This window comes from Pelmatolapia mariae, linkage group LG18 (assembly GCF_036321145.2).
Source record: "Pelmatolapia mariae isolate MD_Pm_ZW linkage group LG18, Pm_UMD_F_2, whole genome shotgun sequence".
In the NCBI taxonomy this organism is placed as follows: Eukaryota; Metazoa; Chordata; class Actinopteri; order Cichliformes; family Cichlidae; genus Pelmatolapia; species Pelmatolapia mariae.
The window spans coordinates 14,419,513-14,437,193 of NC_086243.1; the positions used below are offsets into that span (position 1 = coordinate 14,419,513).

The 17,681-nt window shown below is 45.6% G+C and overlaps 2 protein-coding genes across 4 annotated transcripts; both read left to right on the forward strand.

The window, feature by feature from the left end:
* The first annotated feature begins 1,265 nt into the window (after nucleotides 1-1,265).
* On the forward strand, nucleotides 1,266-17,641 carry gpsm2 (G protein signaling modulator 2). 3 transcript variants are annotated; one of them, XM_063462964.1, is made up of 16 exons: nucleotides 1,266-1,433; nucleotides 2,151-2,189; nucleotides 10,192-10,532; nucleotides 12,844-13,065; nucleotides 13,154-13,289; nucleotides 13,404-13,543; nucleotides 13,686-13,809; nucleotides 13,938-14,053; nucleotides 14,393-14,548; nucleotides 14,643-14,751; nucleotides 14,922-15,051; nucleotides 15,144-15,220; nucleotides 15,337-15,525; nucleotides 15,647-15,806; nucleotides 15,894-16,084; nucleotides 16,492-17,641. In XM_063462964.1, the coding sequence occupies exons 3-16, from the start codon at nucleotides 10,468-10,470 to the stop codon at nucleotides 16,666-16,668; spliced, it is 1,992 nt and encodes a 663-aa protein (XP_063319034.1). In that variant the 5' UTR covers nucleotides 1,266-1,433; nucleotides 2,151-2,189; nucleotides 10,192-10,467; the 3' UTR covers nucleotides 16,669-17,641. The 3 variants fall into 3 exon arrangements, with proteins under 3 accessions (XP_063319034.1, XP_063319037.1, XP_063319036.1); XM_063462967.1 differs by lacking the exon at nucleotides 10,192-10,532; XM_063462966.1 differs by lacking the exons at nucleotides 1,266-1,433; nucleotides 2,151-2,189; nucleotides 10,192-10,532 and adding an exon at nucleotides 11,550-11,852.
* Nucleotides 3,595-8,699, forward strand: LOC134617286 (uncharacterized). Its single transcript, XM_065469580.1, has 3 exons — nucleotides 3,595-3,906; nucleotides 4,036-4,933; nucleotides 4,999-8,699. The coding sequence occupies exons 1-3, from the start codon at nucleotides 3,595-3,597 to the stop codon at nucleotides 7,455-7,457; spliced, it is 3,669 nt and encodes a 1,222-aa protein (XP_065325652.1). The 3' UTR covers nucleotides 7,458-8,699.
* Nucleotides 17,642-17,681: the final 40 nt, after the last annotated feature.

Genomic DNA, 17,681 nt, shown 5'->3' on the forward strand with positions numbered 1-17,681 from the left:
AATATAAAACCTGTACCGATTTTCCTAAATCTTACATCTGACAAATGCCTTCCATAGTATAATAATAATTTAAAAGACTAAATCTAACACTGAAACTATTAAAAGCTAAACTATATAAATACACTCTGTGAACTAAACCGAATTAAAAACAAAAAATCAAATTAAATAAAACCCTAATTAGAAAATACAATATCATAACGACTCTGCTGTGTAGCCCCTGCCCCTTTGAACCAAGAGAAAACCACTATGCTAAAACAAAAGTGTCTGTGTCATAATATAAAACTATTATCTATACAAAACAAGTTGTAAAATACATTTTACAACACACAGGAATCTGTTAATACTGCACATCATTAATATAGAGTTAAATATACCTATATAATAGCCTGATATGATATTTCAATAGCTCATAAGTTTTTGCATGTATGTTAACAAAATCTGTCATGTAATGTAATGCAATCGTATTGCATTGTAATGCAATCGTAATAACTACATTTCATAAGAGTAGTGGAGCAAAAGTGTATAAAGTACATATATCTCCTACTACAAGTTACATGTGAGTGTTACCAAACACGTCTGCATTTCAGTGACATAGTACTACTGAAATGCTTTGCTGGCGGTGGTTACTTACCTTGGTTGTGTTTAGCCGGCTGGTTCTTCTTCAGCAGTGTGGCATTACCTTTAAGTTGACCCCGGTCTTGAAACTAGCAGCGATGGTTTAATATCTCCCCCGATCTTTCTTGACATATGCCTTCCTGAACAGGTTTCGTTTTTGTGGCATCATTAATAATGGATAAAAGGCAGCGCTGAACGTCTGGACCCGCGGTGACAGCAGCGTGCATGACAACTAGCGGGGTCTCGTTGCTAGGTAACGGTGCTGAAACCTCCTCCAAAAGGATGCTAGCAAGTGACAGTTTTGGGCTATTGGCCATTACATACTTATTCTCTCTTTAAAAATAAGTATGGGAATGTGCAGACTTTCACCCTCCTAAACAATAATACACAGTGCCGAAGCCCCACAAGTGTGCACGCTGAAAGCCAAGGCGTGTCAAACTTTCAAACATAATAAAGCTCGTACTTGTCTCAGCTACATTATCACAAAAACGTCACCCTTCTCCATTCAAATCTGTTCGTCCAATGAATTTTCTGCAGGGGCGTGACTAAATTTGAATGCCGCTCTCTGATTGGCTACTTGGCGAAAACACACAAAGCTAGTGCACCCGCAAGGGGTTTCTTCGTATTTATCGAAGTTAAATCGAAGTTTTTACCGAAGTTGGAGGATAATGTAGCCGTAGGCTGAATATAGTACAGCTTATTGTTATATTACAGGCGTCCACTTTTTTTCTCCCCCGTAAACGCACCCATGTTTTTAAACTCGTGAGACACTAAAGAAAAGAAGACAAGTCACCTTTGTTCGAGCTGGATCGCCTAACGTAAGTTTAGCAGCTAACAGGCTAACGGTGCTAGTCTTTGGCTGGATGTTGGTGGAGATGTGTGAATGAATTAACTGGTTATGAATAAAGCTAAAGAGACAGCCGTAAGATTAACTCATTTGGGACACCACAGCCCTGACAGTGGTGTCCATAATGCGAAGTCATTTCTTCACTTTAAAGTAGTTATCACTGGAGCTGATATTAAAATGCTATAGATGAATTGTCACCATCAGTGTAGTGTAGGGCATAGATTTACTGTTTGGTATATAGTTTGGTATAGGCTATAGTGTATTGCTAACAAGTGTTATACTTGTGCAGATGGTTTATATAGCATGATTATGACCACTTTTATCGTACATAATTCATTTCTTACCGTTGCACTCATGTTAGTGTAGTAATGGTCATGAGAGCTTGCACTCAAACGCACAGTCTTGTATACCTCAACATCTGATTGTATTGTTATTATATATTATTATATGGTGTATACAATATATACCCAGTTGCCAGCATATTAGGTGCACTTAACTGTAACTAGTGCAACCGGCTTTTTGTTTATTTAGTCTATCCTTTAGGTAGGTGTAGCTGTGTGCATGTCATCAAGAGCATGGAATTCAATATTTAATGTAGTCTGTATTAAGCCATGTTTTAATTTTAAAAAAATTGAATAGCCAGCATTGCAACACAGGTTATTTATGGTTGTAACATTGTTTCTTCCAGGCTTCCCAGATTTCCTGTTCCTGTGTGGAAGAATTACCGGTCAGTATCCCAGTACTTAACTTTTGTTTTGGTGTGGGGTTTTTTTGCTGCCTCATGGTGTGATGCCAAGTGGTGCTTCCATATTTAGGTTTTGTTGTCAGAGGCAGTAGTCATTTTAGAGCATCAAAACACAGAAAATAGCTCACATGTGTTTTGTGTTAAGGATGAAATCATGTTCTTGTTTGTGACTCAAAAAGGAGTCGGCGATTAGCTCCCGTGAAGCTGTCATTAAAAACGGCATCTTTATTTTTCTTTCTTTGGACCTTTATGCATCAGTAACTTTTCTCTGTTTCACTTTTGTTCATGCACACTATAGTTTTATGAGCCAGACAGAGTTCTCAAAAACACACCCAGATGGCATACAGTGTTGGAAAAAGCTGCAAGGATGTTGGCACACAACAGTCGATCATTATATTAATATGCAGGAACATGTACGGCAAAGCTCCCAAAGCTCTGGGCATTAGTCACAACCATTTACAGAGCAGCAGGAATAACAGGATTGTCAAAAATTGCCTCCACCAACTATATATATATATATATATATATATGTGTGTGTGTGTGTGTGTGTGTTGTGTGTGTATATACACATACAACATACAGGTTACAGGGCAGAGTTTGAGAGAGATTTGCTGTTATTCAACTGTCATTAAAAGATGCAAAATATTGAAATCTCTCAAAAACTTCTAAAACTAAAAATTATAATGTTATTATGTTGTTATTTAGTAGACAAATAACAAACAAACAAAATTTGCAATTGTACACTCAGATTAGAGTCGGTACACTGGACTTGTCTGAGAAGTCAGAAAGTAATCCAACGTAACATTCAACCACAATAACTAATTTCCTATTCAGGATTTTAAGTAAATAACTGTAACCTGTCATCTTAATAAAGAATTATGTATAATTATTGTCCTTCACTATTTTTTTCAGGTTTTTTGCAAAATGGTAAATTTGAACATTCTTGAATAATAACAAAAATTACATTTTAGCTAGAAAAGCTAAAAAAAAAAAAGACTTTGCACATAGTAGTGGTTCCCTTTCAGTCGATTCACTCGGTACAACACATAAGTATGGGATATCACGCCCTCGCGTGTCCTGGCTGAAGAAACCTTTATTCACGCCTTTAAGGCAGATGACGTGTGATGACACGCGCATGGCCCCGCCCGCACATATAGCCGCTGTCATCACAGTCATCCCTCAGTTCTTACGCTCTTCACCTCGCTGAGAACACCTCTGCTGAGTTGGGCTAGCTAGCTGCTGCTAGTTAGCTCCGTTGTCTGCCAACTTGAACTTAGCTTAACTGCCCCTGTTGGTGTTAGCCTCCACCGCCCAGTTGGTGCGTAGGCTGCCCGCGGAGCGCTATTTTCAAGTTTTTCTTGTGCAGCGTTTCGCTTTGCGTTTTGGAATGGACTCCAAACCGAAGCGAGCAAAGCAGAAATCTTCTGTTCGCCCCTGTCCTCAGGGATGCGGTTTCTCTTTGCACGACAGCGACCAGCACGATGCCTGCCCTGTCTGCCTGGGGATCGTCCACGCTAGGAGAGCGTTGACGGAGCCCGAAGCCTGTGCGTTTTGTCGCCAGCTCCGGCGCTCGACCCTGGAAAGACGGGTGACGTTTGTGGAAAGAGTGCTGGGACGCTCGGCTGTCGCACGGCATGACCCTCTCCTTTCCGAGTCTGGAGCCCCGGCTTCGTCCGAGTCCGAAGACGAGGATTTTCCGGTCGATGTCCCCGCGATTAGCTGGGCTGACCACATGGAATATGTTGACGGGTTAGCCGATGACGAGCCGGAACCATGCAGGAGCGCTGACGGGCTTCAGCCTGGGTTGAAGCCCGCCAGCGCTCCCCAGGAAGACGATGACGTGCTGGACATCGGCCTGGACATCCATGGTTTGTCGGAGGATGAGCAGGAGAGCTCATTGTCGGCCCAATGTGCCGCCGCTGCTGCGCCGGTCGGCCACGATGACACTTCTCTTTTCTCCCTGTTTCGCCGTGCTGCTGAGAAGCTGCAGGTGGACTGGCCCTCTCCTCCACCAGCTCGGAAGCCGTCGCGGTTCGCGGGTTTTTTCCTCCCACCGGAGCCCGCAACGGCCAAAAACTGCCTTCCCATGTTCCCAGACTTTCTCTGCGAGCTAACAGCGTCATGGGACAAACCTCTGTCTACCCGCGTCACTGTGCCCGGCTATGGACAGTACATGGAATTGGACGGCGCCGAGGGGGCTGGCTTAGCTAACCCACCCCCTATGGAGCCGTCTCTGGCTGCTTATCTGGCCCCGTCCCATAACCATGGTGTCGGTGGCCCCGCAACTCTGCCGTCCAAGCACTGCAGATTCTCTGCCTCGCAGCTGGAGAAGATTTATCGGGCTCAGGCCGGCACTGCTCGCGCCATGAGCTCCGTCACCATGCTCCAGACGTACCAGGCAATGTGCCTGGCGGAGCTTGGATCGCTGGTTCCTGATGACAGCCCGCTGGCACCTCTTCTTAACGAGGTCAGAGTCACCACGGATTACATCCTCCGTGCGTCTCGCTGTGCAGCGCTCTCCCTGGGCAGAGGGATGGCTTCGACAGTAGTGGCGCAGAGACACCTGTGGCTGACCCTCTCCGACGTCCCGGATAGGGACAGAGCTGTGTATCTGGACGCACCAGTGTCTGCGGCTGGGTTATTCGGACATTCACTTGAAGCCATTCAGGCTAGATTCGATCTGAGGAAGAAGCAGACGGAAGCTCTGCGCGACATCATCCCCAGACGTCAGCCCCAGCCCAAGCCCGCAGCTAGCTCTCACAGGCCCGCCGCTCCTCTGACGACTGGCAAGAGACCGGCGCCCACTGCTGGAGTGGGTGTGCCGCCGGCGAGAGCACGTCCTCCGGCCCGAGCTCCACGCCGGTCGGCCTGGAGCAAAGGCCCACCCTCGGGCCCCCGACGGGACCCGACGCCAAGGAGGAAGAAGCCTCAGCCCTCCTAGCTGTGGTTTCGAGTCGAGAAGGGGTCCAGCAGCAGGGAGACGCTGTTTTTACCCCTCTGTTGCCGCACAAGAGGTGCCGCTTAAGTTCTGTTCAGGTTGTCAGCCCCAGAAGGCGCTGCACTTTCCTATCACCGTCTCCCAAGCACAAAACCCCTGCACACAAATTGCCTCAGGTAACTCCCTGTTCAGGTGTGTTAAATGTTCAAGTGACCACATCGAGTGTTCCCGCTGTTTTTCATTGTTGTGCCCCAGAAAAGGTGCATCCAACAAAATGTATGAATGTACATGTTTCCATGTTACAATCAATAAAGAGTGTTGTTTATTCTCAAACAATCACAAATGCTCAGCCTGCGGGCAGAATGAGGCAGGTCAGGCAGGTGATGCAGTTCCCTGCAGACGCACTGGGGGGCGACGACGCCCCGCCGACGGTGCTGCAGGTCAGCCGGCTGGCTGCTCACTTCCCTCAGTGGCGCGCTTGCGCCCCCTCTCCGTGGGTGCTGCAAACCGTTGCCATGGGTTACCGGTTGCAGTTCCGGGTCAAGCCGCCTCGTTTCCAAAGAGTCGTAAACACGACTGTCAACACCGAGGCAGCCATGATACTCAGAGAGGAAATACAGGCGCTATTGCAGAAAAGAGCAATACGAGTGGTCCCCGCTTCGGAGGCAGACAAAGGTTGGTACAGCCGTTATTTTGTCGTTCCGAAAAAAGGGGGAGGGCTTCGTCCCATCCTCGACCTGCGAGTCTTGAACACGTATCTACGAACGTACAGGTTCAAGATGCTAACACTCAGACAGCTCTTGAATGCAGTCGGCCCGAGAGATTGGTTTGCGACAATCGATCTAACAGATGCTTATTTTCATGTCGCTATACACCCGAAACACAGGCAGTTTCTGAGGTTTGCATTCGAGGGCGTAGCCTACGAATACCTAGTGCTGCCGTTCGGGCTGTCGCTCGCTCCCCGCACCTTTACGAAATGTGCCGAGGCAGCGCTAGCGCCCCTCAGAGAGAGAGGCATCCGCATCTTAGCCTACCTAGACGACTGGGCTCTCGTAGCTTGCTCCAGAGAGCAGGCGGAGACACAGCTGTCGCTGGTTCTGTCACACATTCAGACACTGGGGTTCTCTGTGAACTTTCAAAAGAGCTCGCTAATCCCGAGTCAACAGATTACTTTTCTCGGTCTGGAAATATGCTCTCTTTCCAGCCGCGCACGTTTGTCGGAGCACAGAGTGGCCGCGTTTCATCGCTGCCTCGCTCAGTTTCAGCTGGGACGCAGACTGCGTTTCCAGACGATATTGCGCTTGTTGGGCATGATGGCATCTATGATCGCCGTAGTGCCACTTGGACTGTTAAAAATGAGGGCGTTTCAACGCTGGACTCTCTCTCACCGTTTGTGTGCTTCGCGTCACCTCCGGAGGAGGCTGCCGGTAACCGCGTCTTGCATGCTAGCTCTCCGTCCTTGGAGGGAGCCCAGGCTGCTGCATCAGGGCTCTCGGATTGGGAGGGTGTTGTTTCGCAAGGTGGTGTCCACAGATGCTTCCCTAAGAGGGTGGGGAGCGCTGTGCGAGGGTGCGTCAGTGAGAGGGATCTGGTCCGCAGCTCAGCGCCAGCTGCACATCAACCACTTAGAGCTGTTAGCAGTGTTCTTAGCTCTAAAGCATTTCCGTCCAGTCCTGCAGGGCCAGCATGTCTTAGTCAGGACGGACAATTCAACAGTGGTGTCTTACATAAACAGGCAGGGAGGAACACGCTCTCTTCCCCTGTTGCAGCTGTCTCGCTCTCTGCTGTTATGGTGCAGTGTTCATTTTCTGACTCTAAGAGCCACCCATGTCCCGGGCCACCTGAACCTGGGGCCGGACCTTCTCTCCAGGGGGGGTCCTCTGGTGAGAGAATGGAGGTTACACCCTTCAATAGTGGCTCAGATTTGGGATCTATTTGGCGAGGCGCAAATAGATCTTTTTGCTTCCAGGGTAAATACTCACTGCCCCCTGTACTTCTCCATAATCGACCACGATGCACCCTTGGGCTTGGACGCGCTAGCGCACCAATGGCCAGACGTGCTCCTGTATGCATTTCCCCCAGTGGAAATGATATCTCCAGTTCTAGAGAGGGTGCGTCGGCATTCCCTCTCTCTGATCCTGGTGGCCCCTTGGTGGCCCGCGAGGTCGTGGTATGCAGAGATAATCAGCCTGCTAGCAGCGAGTCCTTGGCAGCTTCCTCTCCGCAGGGATCTCCTCTCTCAGGCGGGAGGAGAAGTGTTTCATCCGCGCCCGGATCTGTGGCGCCTTCATGCTTACCTGCTGAGAGGTTAAACTTGGTTGCTAAGGGTTTGCCACCTAGTGTGATAGCGACAATTCAGAGCGCTAGAGCCTCATCTACTAGAGGCTTGTACGCTTACAAATGGCGAGCCTTCGAGCAATGGTGCCAGGACCGCCATACTCTCCCATTTCAGTGCTCTATTGTGGATGTTTTGACATTCCTGCAGGAGCTGCTGGATAAAGGCCTTTCGTTTTCGACAATCAAGGTTTATTTAGCAGCTATATCTGCTTGTCATATTGGCTTTGACGGGGTGACACCAGGTGCTCATCCCCTCGCCATACGTTTTCTGAAAGGGGTTCGCCGGCTGAGGCCCGTGCTTAAGTCCAGTGTCCCTGCTTGGGACTTGTCTTTGGTGCTGGAGGCCCTTTGTAGCCCCCCGTTTGAACCCATTGAGTCTGTGGATATGAAATTTCTTTCATATAAGACCGCATTACTTCTCGCTTTGGCTTCAGCGAAGCGAGTGGGTGACCTTCATGCGCTGTCTGTGCATCCCGCCTGCACACAGTTTTCTCCTGATGGCCACAAGGTCGTATTGCGTCCAAATGCTGCCTATTTTCCCAAGATCATGCCTGCATCTTATAGCTCAATGGAGTTTGAGTTGCTGAGCTTTTGCTCCCCTCCTTTTGAATCTGAGGAGCAGAGGAGGATGCATTCTCTTTGTCCAGTGCGTGTGCTACGCACCTACATTGAGCGCACTCAGGATGTGCGTTTATGTGACCAGCTGTTTGTCTGCTTCGCTAATCCAAATAGAGGTAGAGCTCTGTCCAAACAGAGGCTGTCCCACTGGATTATAGAAGCTATCTCACTGGCATACGGCACCAGAGGTCTTGCGTTGCCCCACGGGGTGGGAGCTCATTCCACCAGGGGGATGGCGACCTCATGGGCTCTTTTTAGAGGGGTGCCTGTAGCTGATATTTGTGCAGCAGCTAGTTGGGCATCGCCGCACACTTTTGTGCGGTTTTATCGGTTGGACGTTACAGCCCCTTCGGTGGCTCATGCTGTCCTTTCTGCTGGGTCTACCACTCACTAAGGATGTGGTGGTCCCATTCCGGTTCGGTGGCTGCTCTGCGGGGCGTGTATATATGTCCCATACTTATGTGTTGTACCGAGTGAATCGACTGAAAGGGAACGAATAGTTATGTCTATAACTTCTGTTCCCTGAAGGAGAGGAACGAGGTACAACACAGGGTGGCCCCACTGAGCAGTTGGCTCGGTGAAGAGCGGCTATCGAACTGAGGGATGACTGTGATGACAGCGGCTATATGTGCGGGCGGGGCCATGCGCGTGTCATCACACGTCATCTGCCTTAAAGGCGTGAATAAAGGTTTCTTCAGCCAGGACACGCGAGGGCGTGATATCCCATACTTATGTGTTGTACCTCGTTCCTCTCCTTCAGGGAACAGAAGTTATAGACATAACTATTCGATTTACCATAACAGAAATATAAAAATGTTTTGGTAACTAACAATTTAATTAAGGGCAGTGTGGCATGAACCTTCCATTGGGTGGTGGTTGGATACGTTTGTTAAGCACTGTATGTGCAGCATAGATTTTTTTCAGTTTCTACTGCATTGTGCCTTAGAGATTTTTGTCTTTAATCTCAATTGAAAATTGAATTGAAGTGATGGGAAATGTTTCTTGTTATCAAAGCACCTGTTTGCGGTGCTGTGGGTCTAATGATTAACTCTAATGCTTAACAAGAGGAACAGTTTATTAATCAAAGTTCCTGATATTAGGTTTTTGTGAATATTGGCTTTCTTGTTATGTATGGATTTGTAAACTTAGTAAGCAATATTACCTAATATAATATAATGTTTCATTGACTGTAAAATAGCACTCATTAATCACGTAATCTAATTATAATCATGACCATTCTCAGTTGTTACTACCATCCTGATCACTTCTTCATTTTGGGGTTTTTAATTTGAGCCAGCTTATCTTTGATGTAGCTGAACAAATGCTCTGTTGGAAACAAATAATCACTCATTATGGCTTCAGCTGCCAATATAATAGAGATAGGCCACCTACTGCATGTCTGTCTTGTAATTTAGTTGCTATTTAACATAAAGATGTAACCCAGTTTGCAGATAACTGGCCTGCCCCATTTCCCATATTGTGGTTGTGTGTGTCTGTGTGTGTGTGTGTGTGTGTGCGTTCAGGGGCGGGGCTGACGGTTTAAACTTGGGGAGCTAATGGGTGTGGCAAGAATGACCTCATGCTGAAATTAGGTAATGGCTGGTTTAGATTTTTACTTGAAGCAGTCTCTACTTTCCATGTAGCACGCTTATTGCTGTCCTTTCCTTTGGTGGAAGTAGTGTACATGCAACAAGTCTCTCTGCTTTTTCCCAGATTTTCAGTTTAACTTGTTTTTTGGGGGAGGTTTTTTGTTTGTTTGTTTGTTTTAAACCAATCATGCAGCAGGTTTCTGGTTGCTTTTTCTTTCTTTTCAGCTACTTCCTAGGCCATGATTTCCATTCACACACACTGTAGATATTTTTTCCTCTTGCTTTGCTATACCTGTGGAGCACACAACCTCTCCAAGCCTGGGTGAAGTCCCCGTCCATCCTAGAAGATTGACAGTTTGGCTGGCCCCGTGCATTCATTTCCGCCCCACTCTCCCGCTTCTTGCTTACCCTGCTTGTTCACGCTGCTGTTTGGTTGGTGTTGCCATGGCACCGTGCAGCCAGAAAGAGGCTTCACATGCAGCATCTTGTGTTCTCTTCACAGAGGGCCGCTAACAAGCGATTGAGGGCCAGTGACGCAAAACACACATTACACGAAAGCAGCTGTGTGGACTGACGCTCAGGATTCTGCAGCTTTAACAGTCGTGGGTTTACCTTCCCCTGTCATCAGAGGGACTGCTGCAGACTCGAACACATTGGGTGACCGTTCGGTTCACCGAAGAGTTTTTTAGGGTTTTTTTTTCCTCTCAGAGTCTTGGTGCTAAACGCAACCATTTTTTCGGGAACGAAACTGGGATTGTCCCTCATATTATGCACTTCAATGGATACAGGTGGCTCAGTGGTTAGCACGCGAGCTGAGGAGCAGTCCTTTCACGTCCGCTACAGGTAGGACTTTTGTCTTTTCACTAAAGTGTAGTTAGAGTGTAGAAAGTGTGATTGCTTTCCCAGTCTCTAGTTTCAGATGGAGCGTTGGTGAAGTGTTTTGTTGATGCCTAAGAGGAGCAATGCTATTTATAGTCATTGAAATATTTGTAATGTAAGATGTTTCACGTACCCAGTAGAAGAATGACGCTATGTTTAGTATTGAAGCTTAAGTTAAATGAAAGACTGGAGGAATCATTTCACACTGTGGTCTGGGACTTTGTTGACTAAGGCAGGTAAGTTTTCTTAAAAAAAAAAAAAGGGGGAGCATCTGTCAGCTGTCCTTACATTCCCAGGTAAAGCACTCGGGCAGCAGGTGTGACCTGCCAACCACATAAAGACCTGCGCCCGCCAGCTTCAATATTTAAACAAGCCCTGAAATATTCATCATTGCTCCCTGTGTTTATGTCCACATGCGTGTCCATTTTATTTAAATAGCTTAGGCGTGTGTTTGGTAAGAGGGTGGATTATTTTTACAATACTGGCTAGATTGTTGACATCAGTAAATTTATTCCGTTTAGAGGTGCACAAATATATATCGAACAAACAGCTTTGTTGACTGCCATTGGCTAATCAGCAAATAAGACATTGTGCAGATACAGATTTTATTTGTCATAATGAATTATTTGTGTGCTTGGAACAAAAAGGGGAATAGATATCAAAAACAAAATAAACATTTTTACTTGGTAGTGGTGAAATTGTTATTTTAAACCCTGGTATCAGCGCAGAATTTCACCCGTTCATCAGTGCATCCCTAATTCCATTACACATCACTACAGACTCTGTTTGTCTGACAGATCTAATCAATCTGTACAGCACTCACCGGCTTTGTAATCTGTCAGGTGCATACTCTACAGCCGTAATCTCAGGTGACCAGGTCACCAGGAGAGCGGGGCTTGGACGAAAGACAAGCAGATTAGCTGAGAAAACGCTGATAGAGCAGTTTCCTTGCTGGCAGGCATTGGAAGTTAATGCTGTGACAACATCACACACGTCTCCTTGAAGGTTTTCCAGTGCGTGATGCTAAATTATCTCTGTGACGTCAGATGAATTATGGTTTTGATATTACCTAGGACGAATGCAGTTTAGTTTTTAGGGCATTTTTGTATTTAAAAGAGAAAAAAAAATCTTTTCAACACGAAGTTGGTCTAAGGTAATCTCTCCATGCTTTGGAGAAAGAGAAGGAGCTGCAGCCTGGAGGTTTTTCCAGTGGATACCTCAGTAGATGCCTCTCAGATGTTCCATGTGCTGCTGCTGTTGTTGTAAGACACAAAAAGCCAGCAGGTAGGCTAGCATTTGCCTCAGCTAGAGTGTTAAATGATATAGTGTTAACGTGGCAGTAAACACAAAGTAAGCTCTTTAATATAAGGCCTAAGGCCGCTGAGCTGAGCTCGATTGAACTTTATTGTTCTTACACCATGTTTGCCTTTGTTCTCAAATTATAGTCTAGCTGAATGGTGAGACAAGCTGTTTGGTGTTTTTGCGTCATTTCTGGGTCTGTTTTTGCGAGCTTTCAGATAACCATAGGGTGGTTACAGGAGGAAATCTTGTTATACAAACTGAATAGATTTTTTTGTTGAGCCAGTATGTCACTAACAGTACAGTTTCCTGAAAAATAAAGTTGGTTTATCGGACAGTTTTTACTAAGCACAAATATGCCACTAAATTTGCCTTCACAGCCACTGACTGACACTCTTTTCATCTGGCTTAAAACATTTAAACCCCATGAGTGTTTGTTACAGACATTCATGTATTTGCTGTACTTTAAAAACTAATTTATTGGGTGTTTTGATTTTATTTCTTTTGAAGAAGTATACAGATGTCCAGTGTTGTTTGCTGGGAATCAAACATTTTGCTTTCACAAGCAATATTTTAGGAAATTTAAGAAAAAATTTTTTTAAATCTTTGCCAGAACAGATCTTTTAAACGATCTGTTATAAGGTGTTTAAAGTTCTAAAGCAACAGCAGTAAACATTACAAATAATGAATATCAAAGGTTCAGTTTTGGTTCAGCTGATTGGAAAAGGAACCTGTTTTGCTTTCTGGGGTAGGTCAAAAGGATGTGAGATCTACTATAATAAACAAGCTCTATTGTTTTCTGTAGATGGAAGGAAGTGGCTAAACATTCCCACTTGCTGAAAGCCTTTGCTTCGAAGGACATTTTGTTTTTCAGTCGTGAACAGAGCCATATGGCTGTCGATTAGAGGACGAGGAGATTTTAGAGTTTAATGTTTTTGAAGAAGAGAAGTCCAGACTGTGCTCCTCTCTGCTTTAGGATGGAGGTGTCCTGCCTGGAGCTGGCGCTGGAGGGTGAGCGCCTCTGTAAGGTGGGTGACTACAAAGCAGGCGTCTCCTTTTTTGAAGCTGCCATCCAAGTGGGCACAGAGGACCTCCAGGTGCTCAGTGCCATCTACAGCCAGCTTGGAAATGCCTACTTCCACCTGCACGACTATGCCAAGGCCTTGGAGTTCCACCGGCACGATCTCACCTTGACGAGGTTGGACACATGAGAAACAGCTCTGTAAAAGGCCCTGCTGAGTGCAGCACAATGTTTATTTATTAACAGCGTGACGTATCTTGTTCAGGACAATTGGCGACCTGGTCGGAGAGGCCAAAGCCAGCGGTAACCTCGGCAACACATTGAAGGTGCTGGGTCGGTTCGATGAGGCTGTGGTTTGCTGTCAGAGGCACTTGGACATAGCCAGAGACATGAATGACAAGGTGAGGCAACGTATTCGAGAAAATAAGCAATAAAGAATAAAAGTCAGATATTTGTATTCATGTATTTGAGAGTTTCAGAAGAAAGTGATCTTCACCACTCATGTTTCCGGTTAGGTGGGGCAAGCGAGGGCACTCTATAATTTTGGGAATGTGTACCATGCCAAAGGCAAAAGTATCTGCTGGAGCGGAGCTGAGCCCGGAGATTTCCCCGAAGATGTTATGATGGCACTGAGGAAAGCAGCAGAGTACTATGAGTAAGAAGGAGAGCGTGTGATTTAATCAGAGTAATTTAACATTAGAAATAACAAGTTCTGTTACTTTGACTGTTGTGTCAAGTATCCAGTATATTACAAAGTGAGCTGCTGGGTGACCATTTGATTGCATATGCATTGTCAGGGCAAACTTGGCGATAGTGAAGGAGCTTGGAGATCGAGCTGCTCAGGGTCGAACTTATGGCAACCTTGGCAACACACACTACCTGCTGGGAAACTTTCGCAAAGCCGTAGCTTCTCATGAACAGGTGAGGGTGAACTCTGAAAAGTGTCTTTTGATAAAGAGTTCACAAGCATCCATGATGTTGTTTTCTTTTAGTAAGTTACTTATTACGGCATTTAAATACAATGTTAAAATTCAGTGTTTCTGTTTCAGCGTTTGCTCATTGCTAAGGAGTTTGGGGATCGATCAGCAGAGAGGCGGGCTTACTGCAACTTGGGGAATGCGTATATCTTTTTGGGGGAATTTGAAGTGGCAGCTGAACATTACAAGTAAGCCACACCTACATATGTGTATTAATGTTTGTTGTTGTTGGCCGCATTTTGTCTCTAGGCCTGTGTGACTGGATCCTTAATCGTTTGATCCTACATTGTCACCATGATTGTCTCATGTCCCCCCCAAAAAAAGAGGAAATTGAATTATCAAATAACTGTAACATTTTTAGACACTTTTCCTTACACAATAGTGGCAATATCTAAAATTCTGTCATTGTATTTATGCATCATATTATGTTCCTATGAGCTCCTTCTGGGAAAGCAGGCCTGTATTGTATGAAGAACGCATAAAGCCAGTGTGCATTGTTTGAAGCATCTTGTCTGATTGCTTGTTAGGAAGACACTGCAGTTGGCGAGGCAGTTAAAGGACCGAGCTGTGGAAGCTCAGGCCTGCTACAGTCTCGGCAACACCTACACACTTCTGCAGGACTATGAGAGAGCCATAGACTATCACCTCAAACATCTCATCATAGCTCAAGACCTCAATGACAGGTACAGATGCAAACACAAGGTTTTATGATGCTTCTTTTGACGTAACTATGCCACAGTTAAATAGTATTTGCTTATGTGTGGTTTCATTCTGTAGGATTGGTGAGGGCCGTGCGTGCTGGAGTCTTGGAAATGCCTACACTGCACTGGGAAACCATGACCAAGCCATGCACTTTGCTGAGAAACACCTGGAGATCTGCAGAGAGGTATGCACTGCTCATACTATCTTCACAGCAAAGCATTTCAGAAGTACTCAAAGCAAACTTGTTAAGAAAAGATACAGAAATCTTTCAGCAGTAAAATTAACAGTTGGTTTGTTCCTTCTGTTTTTTTTTTTTTGTTGTTGTTGTTGTTGTTGTTGTTGGTTTTTTTCCAGACTGGAGACAGGAGCGGGGAGCTGACAGCTCGTATGAATGTATCTGATCTCCAGACACTTTTGGGTTTGAGCTACAGCACAAATACCTCCACTGTTTCCGAAAATAAGGATATCGACTACAGCCTGCACGGTAAAAACTGTGTGACCTTCCCTATGCCCCTTGCTATAATATTTCAGATGCTTTGATTGTGTAGATTACGTAACATTGTTATTGTTTTACAGGAGCCAGGCCCAGGATGAGCAAACGACACAGCATGGAGAACCTGGAGCTGGTGAAGCTCACTCCAGACAAAGTAAATGTAAGAACTGCTCCACTGTACCGCTCTGCTCACACCTCATCTACAAGAAGTGCTTCTTGTTACAGCACCCATTGCTATTGAACTTGTGGTGATTGTGATCCGTTTCTGTGCTGAAGGGTCAAAAGTGGAACAGCGACATCTTGACCAAACAGTCCAAACCCTCGCTGGCTAAGAGCTCCTCCAAGCTCTTCTTTGTTGGCCGTCTGCGAGGGAAGAAGTACAAGTCTGGCGGCTCCAGTAAGGTCCTCCAGGACACCAGCAATACCCTGGATACCAGTCAGCCACCGGCACAGGGACCACAAAAAGTACGCAGACCTGGGGAATTGATTTGAAGATCACTCAGAGAGCACTCATGTATTCAAGATCAAACAACTTTTGCTGTTTTATTTTTTTATTTTTTTCAAGTTGTTTGTTTTTGTTTTCCAGCGACTCAGCCCCGACATGCTCGGAGATGACGGTTTCTTTGACTTGCTGAGCCGATTCCAGAGCAACCGCATGGATGACCAGCGATGTTCGATACAAGACCGAGGCAGCAGGTTATCGCTAAACAGCGGCCCAGAGTCGCCTCCCAGGACCATCAGGAAATGTAGGTCCATGCTGTCCACCCACACACAAAATATAACCCCTGTTAAAATAATTTATGATTTGCGTACTTATTTATTTTAATTTGTAGCCATGTCAGAGTCTGCCAATGTGTCAGGCGCTCAGGGCAGGCACTTAGAGGAGTCATCAGCAGCAGGGGGGAGCCTGCCAGGACTCAGGCTCAACCAAAACAGCAACCAGGCCGTGCTCAGCCACCTGATGGCCAACGCTGACAGCGCTGAGCCTGATGATGACTTCTTTGATATGCTTGTCAAGTGCCAGGTAACAGAAAGAGCATAGTTTACTGAATAGTTTCCTAATACACATTTATATAGTGCTGGGTGGGCACACTTGATATTCAAACACCGGTATAAACAGAAATATTTTAGCTCCTATTTAAAATAATTGTGTAGTTAAAGAGTCCCAGCAGTGGCATCCATTCTATACAAGAATGATTTTTTTGAAGTGAATGCTGAAGGTAACAGGAAGCCGGTGTAACATAAGTAGAGGAGTGATGTCTGTTTGTTGTAGCCAGAGGTCAGGAGGCAGGATTCTTATTACCTTGCAAGAGATCAGCTGCACAAAGGACCAAAGTATATTACAAAAAAAAAAGTTAGAAACAAGATTATAAACATCCTGTTACTCAGACATCAAAGTCATACTCTTTGCTTTCACCGTATTCCTTCCAGGGCTCCCGTTTGGATGACCAGCGGTGTGCTCCTCCCCCTCCTCCAGTCCGAGGGCCCACCGTACCAGATGAGGACTTCTTCAGCCTCATCATGCGGTCGCAGGCCAAACGAATGGACGAACAACGCGTCACCCTGCCTTCTGCTGCAAACGCTGCATCTAGGCCAAGCTCCAACTAAACAAAGCACTAAAGGGACTGTGAGGTCTTTTGTTTAATGAAGGTGTGGACAGTATCATGATGGACCAGTGATCACTTCCTTGTCCTTTAGGACAACACATAGCATTATCAGCACTGTATGCAGTTGACAGTATGGGGGGCGGGGGAACTCAGATTAACAAGGACTTTTCGCACAGCTTGTACAAAGATGAACTCAGAGTAGCATCGGGGACAAAAGTGGTTTTTTAATAATTGTTTTTAATAATTCTATACTGCTGTATACTCTCACTTCACCCTGTGTATTTTTAAATACACCACTGCAGGTATGTTTGTATTTATTGTTCTTGTCCCATGAACTGCCGTCCCACTGCTATGAAGTAGTAGAGGTATACGCATAGTGGTGTTTTAAATCACTCTTTTCATGTATTACAGCCCTTTACAGATATGGCATACATGGCATCAGTGGCTTCATCAGTTCTCAGACAGGTCACTTGGCCTCAGCTCGCAGCAGTTATGGAGAGAGCGCACAGTGTTTGCCGCAGGTGTTACACTTGTGGCAATTAGCCTTTTGTCAAGAACTGCCCCTTAAACACAGGCACTTAGAAAGAAAGTCCTTTTCAGAATTGTGAGTGTGCGTGTCTTGTGCGTGCCTGTTTGATGTGATTTCATGGAGTTTCTGAGTTGTGCCATGTTGAAAGTAAAATGTAAATGTTTGAAGGTGTGATCTGTTCTGATTTCTGTGGGAACTTTTCATGAAAAAGTGACCATGGTGCTTTATGAATCTCATTGAAAAGAGTGTGTCTGAAAAGGGTTTTTGTTTGTATGAGGTTTTTGTTTGAGTTAATTTCCTGAAGTCACACAGGAGGCACTTACAAAAGCTACTATGAGCAAACTGATAAAGTATGGATTTAACCCATGTACAGTCCGTGTCTCTTACCCTTTTGTACTAAATATTCTGAGTGAGATCAGAGGAATAAAACATGTCTGTTCATGTAGCCATCGTGACTTGTTTTAAATTGTTCAGCATCAAGTATT